The sequence below is a fragment of the Nanorana parkeri genome, unplaced genomic scaffold (genome assembly GCF_000935625.1).
Source record: "Nanorana parkeri isolate BGI_ZX_2015 unplaced genomic scaffold, ASM93562v1 scaffold789, whole genome shotgun sequence".
Taxonomy (NCBI): Eukaryota; Metazoa; Chordata; class Amphibia; order Anura; family Dicroglossidae; genus Nanorana; species Nanorana parkeri.
Window position 1 is genome coordinate 685,679 of NW_017307057.1, and position 8,859 is coordinate 694,537.

The following is an 8,859-nucleotide window of genomic DNA, read 5'->3' on the forward strand; positions in this document are numbered from 1 at the left end:
TATACTGAGCTTAGGGTAACGGGAGGACGCTAGTTTGTGTCCTCCCGTTACCCTAAGGAGAACTATGGAGAAAAACACTGACCCCATAGTTCTCCTTTAACCGTGATGTGACTGCAATACACCTTAAGACTGAATTCATCATCTTCTTTAGTAGGACTTGTTTGTTGCCTGCCTTCCTATCTCCTTCTCAAAATGTATTTGTAAATATTGATTCATGTATGTCAGAGCAAAATACAACCTGAGATGACGTGCGGGGTACAGGATGCAGAAATGGAAAGACTTTACAGTGAAATTAACAAATATTACAGACCAAAAAGAAAAGGGAAAAACAAAAAAAATCATAATCCATGTAATAAAGGTTTTTTTTTGACCAGTTTTTGTTGTGCACTACCAGTGGGCCCACAATTAAAGGAGAACTATGAGATGAGTGATTTCCACTCACCTCATAGTTCTAGCCGACCTGTGACAATGAGACTGTCACAGGTCGGCTCAGTAGATCGGGAGGTGAGCGAACACATACCAGGTTCGCTCACCTCTCGATCCTGTCACGGACAGGGGGAGGGTTGGATTCCCCGCTCCGATCTGCCAGCGCTGACTGGCGGAACGGGAGGGGGCGGGTACAGCTGGCTCTGCCTCTAGATAGGCAGAGCCAGCTGTCACTCACGCAGCTGTGCGGATGCAGTCATCTACGTCGGGATCCGCTGCGGCGTCTCAGTATACCGCGAGCTGTAGCTTGCGGTATACTGAGCTTAGGGTAACGGGAGGATGCTAGTTTGTGTCCTCCCGTTACCCTAAGGAGAACTATGGGGAAAAACACTGACCCCATAGTTCTCTAAGGGGCAGCTCTGGGTTCTGCCATACTGCTTTATCATTTTATGTTGTCTCTTTGGTCTGTAATATTTTTGTTAATTTCACTACACTTTCCATTTCTGCATCCTGTACCCCACATGTCATCTCAGGTTGTATTTTGCTTTCATATATTGCAACAGTGATGTACCATACACCACAGTATACTTATTTACTGTCCACAATACATTACATGTTTGCCAATATTTACTGTTACCATGAGCACCAACACTTGTTCCAAATTGGTTTATGATGTTGCTTGTGTTGCCTTTGTATTAAATAACAGCCTGTTATGACATCCAGATACCACCTTAATGTCTCCTCTGCTTTATCCTATTACACTTTTAATGCTGCTGGCTTTATTATGCAGCATTCCTTCTTTGTAGCCTTAATATTATGACCGCTGTGGTTGCTAAGGAACGTTTAGGGGAACTTTCCCCACCGCTAGAACCGGAGACCACGGTCCTCTGTCCCCTTCCGTGCACGCACCAGGTGACAGAGGCCGTGACTTGAGTGCACACTTCCGCTGCTGCTGCTTAACAGGAAAGGCCCTGCGTTCCACACGGTGGTCTCGCTGGTGAATGGAGGCAGAGCCAGCTGGTGGCCCAGCGTCTTGTCAGAAGCCAGACACAGCGCACGCTGGTTACCATTTAAACTGGCGTATGCTGTGATTTGTCAGACGAGAGGATGAGTTCATTTTCAAGCCCTGTGTTTATGATTCATGGTTTTAAAATGTGAATTGTAAAAACTCTAAGCCAATATAATTAAAATAACACACCAAAGAAAAAATGTATTTGCTTTATTTTTAAAATTTCAGTTTAACTTTTTTTTATTTTATTGCTGGGAGCAGTAGCCAGCCTGCTATTGCATGTGTCAAAATTGCAATAGCTAATAGCAGGCTGGCTTTTGCACCCGCATGCTATCAGCCTCTAGACGCATTGGTTGGAATGCCGTCACAGTGGTCTCTCTCCTCCCTGCTGGTGCCGGCTGCAGTGGTCTGTGTTCCTGTTGCTGCTATCGGCATGGATTGAAAGGGACACAGACCGGTGCAGACGGCACCAGCAGGGAGGAGAACAGAGGAGCAGAGCAGCGGCAACTATATCCATCATGAGAAATCTGCCAACTATTCTCATTGATTATAATTGAATAGTTGCAGCTTTAGAATGGGAGAGGTGAGAAAGAGCTTGCAAAACACAGGCAAAGCTTTTTACATGAGGATATGAAGAGGAAAGCTAACAAAAAAAGTAAGTTTGTGGGTTTACACAGCAACTGCATATGCCTGTTTCATGTACACTCATTGTGCATTGTTGGCATGCTTTTTAAAAATACAACTGCAAAGGTGGAAATGGGCTTCAAGTTACTTTGGTGAACTAGGCTCATGCCATCTGCAGTTTGGAAACGGTGTTCTCTCCTTCTAAACGGATGGCTTCAAGTTTGATTTCCATATCTGTACATGTCTGTTTCTTGTGATGTCTTTTTAGCCTGGTATTAACCAAAGACGGTTGGTATATGCAGAGGTTTGCTAATTCCATTATTTCTATTTTTTGTCTTCAACAGCAGTTCTGTGGTGTTCTTGGTCACACATTTATGGAGTTTCTGAAGGGCAGTGGAGACTACTGCCAGGCACAGCATGACCTCTATGCAGACAAGTGAACTGTAGAAGAAATTCATTACTACTCCACCAAGAAACCCCCCTAAGAGCGGTCAACCTGTTAACGGAGTGTTGGAATAAATTTGGCAGCGCACTTTATATAAGGGGCTGATATCTGAATGGGGTAAACCTCGGTGCACTGCATTTCTTTTGCCTCAGTATTACTGGATTGAAGATTTGCTTATTGTGAGGAGGCTCATTTCACATCCATTGCTTCCATCCACGCAAGCACTGAGAAATTTATGTGGAGTAGAGTGAAGTTTACTTCAGTTTAACATAATTTCTTTTCAGATTAACTTTTTGTTTTTGATTCACTTTTGAATATCGTTGCACGGTTTTTTCCTTTAATAAAAATGGCCCGAATGAACCGCCCTGCTCCAGTGGAGATAACCTACAAGAACATGAGATTTCTTATTACTCACAACCCCACCAATGTAACCCTAAATAAATTCATAGAGGTAAGTTAATATATTTTATTGAGTTTCTAGTTTGGAGCACTTTGTCTTGGTCTGAGCTCTGAACTTTTGGAGGTCTTGTTGGTGCCTATGTTGATGGGTTTTGGGTGTTTGTCAATGGCATCAGTTTCAGCTATTTCAGACGCTTCTGAGATAGTTTGAAATTCCATGTGTACTTGACCTGCTTAAAGTGTGTTTTGGATTCCGGTTGTCTTGTATATGGATGCAGAGCCCTTTTTTTTTGAAGCAATCCAAAGCCTGTCTATACAGACCTTAGAGTCCAGACACTGTTGCATTGCAGTAACATGCATGTCAACATGCGTTACTGCAGCACATGCTTTGTCCTGACTGACATCATCCATTTTCGGTAACAGTGTTTGGCAGATCTGTGTTCTTAATATCACTTGTATTACCAAGTTTAAACTTGCTTTTAAGACTAAAAAACACTGTCGGGTAAAACCCATCAACATAAGCAGCAACAACTGTTTGGAGTGGAAAGCTGGAGGATTAAGACCAAATAGGAGGTGCACATGTTCCAAATGTATGTTATTGTTTTGCAGAATGAGTAACACTCTGTTGGAAGAGCTAAGCATGTCTAGTCAGTTTTTAGTTCCCAAATACACAAACCAGCTTGTTACCAACAATGATCTATTATTAAATTCCTAATTGTACATACCAGTTGTTTTTTTTTGGGGGGGGCGGGGATATTGGCATTGGAGACCTGATCCAGACCTCATGCGTCTGCATGGCTGGTCCAGGTGCCCAATACCTGCATGGATGTGAAGATTTGAGTTGGTGTGCCCTCCTCCGTTTGGAGGTGCAGGCAGCTGCACGCAATTACTTGCAGCATCTGTCCCTCCCTGGAGCAGGTCTCTGCATTGGGTTGCAGGCCCATGTGAATGAGCCCTAATGGTGATCTACTGCTGGCTGCAGTCATCCAGAATTCAAGAGCACGTCACCCCAGCCTGTCTTTTAGTGGCCATTAAGGGCCCTTGTTTTATTCACCACTTGGTGAAGATTGGTTATGGTTATGGGTAACAAAAACAACAAAATAAACAAGGCTTGTGGGGCTTGGGCAGCTTGTGGTGTCTCCTCTTGGGAATTTTTACTTAAAAGTTTAAAGTACAAGTACACTTTGAACTTTAAATTTGGCCATTCACTATACGTATTTCGACCAGTTCTTGATTGTGGCTGAAATTCGCACAGTGGGTGCTGCTGTTGGCACTCTTTAGTCCGGCATCCCTCGGTCAGCGGATTGAAGAAGATTGTCATAGAAATCTTCAGACAGAGCTAGCAGCCAATGAGCTGCCGCTCTGTTGGGGTACTTAGACAGCAGCCGGTGCCCGCTGTCGCAATCCAGTGTAGACAGCGGGAGATTCCTTCATCAATGCTCGTAAGCGTTGGAGGAATCTAATATTTCCTTTGTTCAGCCCGCAGGTGGAACAAAGAAAATAGTGTATGTCCAGCTTTTGGGATACATTTTTTTTTTTTTCTCATTTTACTGCTGCTCCTTGGCTTTTTTATGATTTTGGAGGTGGGTTATGTAGGTAGTTTTAGTGTCACTTTCCCAAGAGATATGTAGCTGCCATTGCTGACCACCTGAAAATGCTAGTTGCATAGCTGGCTTATGTTGACTTGGTGGCTTCAGTATTTTGGTATAACACACTTGGAACAAATTTGCAGAAGATTGGTGGAAAGCTAAAATATGTACACATAATATATAACTTACAGGTTTAGTGTTTAACGCATGGACATTTTGCATGTAAAAACTAATTAAATTGACTTCACTTTTTTCAGGAACTTAAAAAGTATGGCGTTACTACAGTGGTGAGAGTTTGTGAAGCTACTTATGACACGGCTCTAGTGGAAAAAGAAGGTATTCAAGTTTTGGTGAGTATGGGACTAGAATATTTGGAGGCATGTTGGAATTGTGTTTTCTCTGATTCTCATCTCTACTCCAGTGTTATGGTCCTGTGGAACAAGGGGGATTTATCAAAACTGGAGCAGCTGCCCATAGTAACCAAATTGGCTTATGTCCAATTTGTTCAGTTAAGCTCCGAAAATTAAAAATAAAAGCTGATTGGTTGCCAATCACAGCTGCTCCAGATTCTGTCTGCTAGTTATTTACAGGGTGCGAAGACCTGTAGTACCACCTATTGGATAGAGAACTGCCCGTGGGCTCTTAAATATTCTGCCACTGCCTGCCCGTTTTTTTATTCAAGAAAATTTCCTTTTGGCTTAAAATTGTAACCTTGAATTAAACTTTAAATATAAAATGAACCTTGTGTTCTAAAACTTCAATTGACAACTGCTTCATCTGTATGACCTAGTAAATTTTAAGAAATTTGCCTATTTTCTGGAATTAGGGACTTGGGTCACTGCTGGTTTTCAGGGATCTCTATGCTGATTAAGTAAAACAGCTAAGGGGGTCTTGGTCCACTGACCAAGCAATATGCAGCTATGGGCTGCAGTGATGTCTAAAGTCTGAGATTTCTGGGTCTGAGTAGAATTGGTTAGACTGTTTGGTCTTAGACTGTCCAGATATTCTCACTTGTTTTGGTGCAGTCAGCACAAATAGGTGCATGGTAGGAAAATGTTAAATCTGCGCTTATGGGTTCAATATAGAAAACTAATGGATATTATTGCAGCTGCTGCACTATGAACACTAAGGTCAAGGATGTAAAAAATAATAAATGTGCAACGCTACGGAACTACAGCTGGTTATTAAGTCTAATAAAAGGCACTAACCAGTGAACATAAATGAATTTAACCTCTAATATATAAATGGATATTATTTACAAATGGGTGCATACTTGGAATTGTATGGGTTTTTGTTTGGGGGTCCCCCCCCCCCCCCCCTTTCTAAGGCAAATTGTTATTTTCCTGGTCTGCTCAAAGTGCCTTATGAATTTTGTATAAAGCTCTGGCTTTGCTAATTTATTTTCTCAGTATAATTTATAAATCCTTTGGATGATTGCCTGTGGTCTAGTCAACATATCGTAGACTGTTCTAGGATTTCAGTTTGGTTTTGTCTCTCTCCAAAGGACTGGCCTTTTGATGATGGAGCCCCACCATCCAATCAGATTGTAGATGATTGGCTCAACCTTCTTAAAACTAAATTCCGTGAAGAACCTGGTTGCTGTATTGCTGTACATTGCGTCGCTGGACTTGGAAGGTAAGCTGGGTGAGGAATCCTGGTATGTGTTGTAATGAAAATGGCCTTCACCATATAAAGCACATGTGGCAAACTCGAGGCCCCGGGGCCGAATCCAGCCCACCAGGCCATTTCCTAGACTTCTACTTTCAGATCTAGGTATTAAGTTATTACTAAAACCAGTGATAATTGAATGCAGAGGCAATCATGATAAAGATTAGATACATTTATAAAGTCTTACAGGCCCTTTTGAGGGCAACCATAATGTTTGTGTCCCTCGATTAATTTGAGTTTGACACCCCTGATATAGAGTTTCAATGACAAACTTGCCTGCCATAAGATGGTATAAATGCTTGCTGTATACTAGAAGCAATGGAAAAATCTTAGCCCTTGGTAGATTAACCTGTGGCATTAATCATCATTAAAACAATGTGTGGATTTATAGATTGATATTGTGTAGCATTTAATCGCACATTAACCTTAGCAGGTTATTGCAGAGTGACATTTGCAGGCACAATTTCAGAATATTGAGCAATACATCTGAGGCGTCAATATACCGTTCCATTAATCTGCAACTGAATGTATTTTGTGAATGAGCCTCTTGTGACGGCACCCATGCTAATTTCTCTGTTCATTCTTGGAGTGTAAATTATCAAAGAACATTAGCTCAGTTTACTTTAAATTGCTGATGACCCACGTTGTAGCTTTAAAGATTTGCTGGCAAATGTACTTGTGTATATTGTTGCAAGTCTCTTTTGCTAAAACACCTAAGCAATGATTATGCTCTGAGCTACATAGATCTTCAGTCAGTTATTTCAGAGGTGCACATGGTTTGCTGGCTCACTTTTTGTAGTGTACAGCCCAAAGAAGGGGGTTTATATTTGCCTGTGTTCTATCAAGGATTGTGACTGGGTTGGGATGTGTGACTGGTCACACATTTTAACGTAATCACACCCACTTTTTTGGCGGTGGAATATGTGACCAGCAAAAGGTGAAGCATTCTATCACTTTCTCAGCTGTTCCAGGGCAGATCGGCATCGCAGATCGTATGTGCAGGAGAACTGATCTGCCCTCGAACAGCTGATCGGTCCTGAAATGTCACTTCTATCCAACTCTGGCATGTGAGATCGCACTCAGTCACATTTCAGGGCAGATCGGTTCTCTTGCACATACCATCTGCGATGCCGATCTGCACTGGAACAGCTGACAAAGCGTTGGAATTCTCCTTTTGCCGTCACATATTCCACTGCCGAAAAGTGGGTGTGATTACTTTAAAATGTATGACCAGGTGATCGGTCACGCTGAATGGTAGGTGAATGACCAATATTTGTGTTAATCATATCTTTGATGCAAGTGCTAATGGTATGAAACCACAGAAGGTGCTTTTAAAATGTTTGCTGTCTTGTCTCTATAGATAGTAGTACTGCATGAGCTTAAGCTGGTTTACATATAGAATCTAGATCTGCACTACCAGTATTACAATAAAGTGTGCTCTTAATAACCATATCCTGAAATCATCCAGTTTAGTAAACCCTCTTTTCTTCTGTTTAGAGCTCCAGTACTTGTCGCCCTTGCACTCATTGAATGTGGGATGAAATATGAAGATGCGGTTCAATTTATAAGACAGTAAGTTTGTGCTGCTCTGTTTATAAGCCAGTTCAAGCAGACGTGCAAGAAATAGTCCATCTGTGAATTTGATTTTGGATGTTACAATATTGAAAGTAATACTTTGTCTATTTTTACACTTTCGCATACATATTTGTAAATGTACCTGGTAATGGCCATCTGTCAGTAAGTACAGTAAAACATCCTTGCTAAATTGAGATAAAAACGGATTCCAGTTGGCATTGTTTGACAAAACCCTACCTTGGGCATTGGTTAACAGTCCCACTGTATCTGGTGTCTCAACTCGCTTTCTACTAACAGTTCTGGAGCTGCTTGAAGCTTGCAAAGTCTGTAGCATGAAATCATGTTGGACTCTGCTCTTAGCCTGTACTATCTTTTGGAGGAGTCCTTTGCGGTGTCAGGTGTGGCTGGGTTTAATAAACCAAGCCAGTAAATGTCTCCGGTTAAAGTGCAATGTTAATTTTGGGCAATTGCTTGTATGAAAATTTGGCAATAAATGTTGTGGTGATCTCACAAAAGTATGTGAAGCCATTGTTGTCAAAAATTTTATAGAGGCAGGCAAACAAGGGGAGCAAGATGACTAGAGCAGCGGTTCTCAACCTGGGGGTAGCGACTCCGTCTTGGGTCGAATGACTATTTGCCAGGGGTCGCCTAGCGGCTCCCGGCCACCCAGGAGAGAAGCGCTTTCTCTGCTTTTTTATTTTTTTTTTTTTTCTTCTGACATTGGGCCCGCCGTCAGTCAAAGAGAAACTTTCTCCCGGAAAGGTAACTCTGCTCGATGGAGCATAGTAAACCTTTCTCTGCTGTTTTTTTTGTTTTCTGACCGGGCCCGCAGTGCATAGCTAGATTCCTATTGGCTATTTCACTTTGCAATAGCCAATAGCAAACTAGCTATGGCACCCACCCACTGCTGCTGTCAATCAGCAGAGGGGTATCTGCAGTTCTCCCATCAGGTCCCCATCTAGTGATTGACAGTAGCTAGTTTGCTATTGCAAGTGAAATAGCCAATAGGAGTCTAGCCATGCATTCCTATGGCTTTTTTTTTTTTTTCCATGCTGACTGACTTGCGGCCCGATGCCAGAAAAAACAAAGGTTTACTCTGCTCCATCGAACAGTTGCCTTTCCGG

General features: G+C 42.1%; 1 protein-coding gene across 2 annotated transcripts in view; it reads left to right on the plus strand.

Moving 5' to 3' along the window:
- Positions 1 to 8,859, plus strand: part of PTP4A1 (protein tyrosine phosphatase type IVA, member 1) — a 21,476-nt gene that overhangs the window by 9,376 nt on the left and 3,241 nt on the right. The window contains exons 2-5 of one of the 2 annotated variants that reach the window (XM_018564855.1): positions 2,404 to 2,955; positions 4,750 to 4,842; positions 5,997 to 6,127; positions 7,658 to 7,732. In XM_018564855.1, coding sequence (XP_018420357.1) covers positions 2,851 to 2,955; positions 4,750 to 4,842; positions 5,997 to 6,127; positions 7,658 to 7,732 — 404 coding nt within the window. In that variant the 5' untranslated portion in view covers positions 2,404 to 2,850. The remainder of the gene's footprint in view (positions 1 to 2,403; positions 2,956 to 4,749; positions 4,843 to 5,996; positions 6,128 to 7,657; positions 7,733 to 8,859) is intronic. The other variant, XM_018564856.1, reaches the window with a different exon arrangement.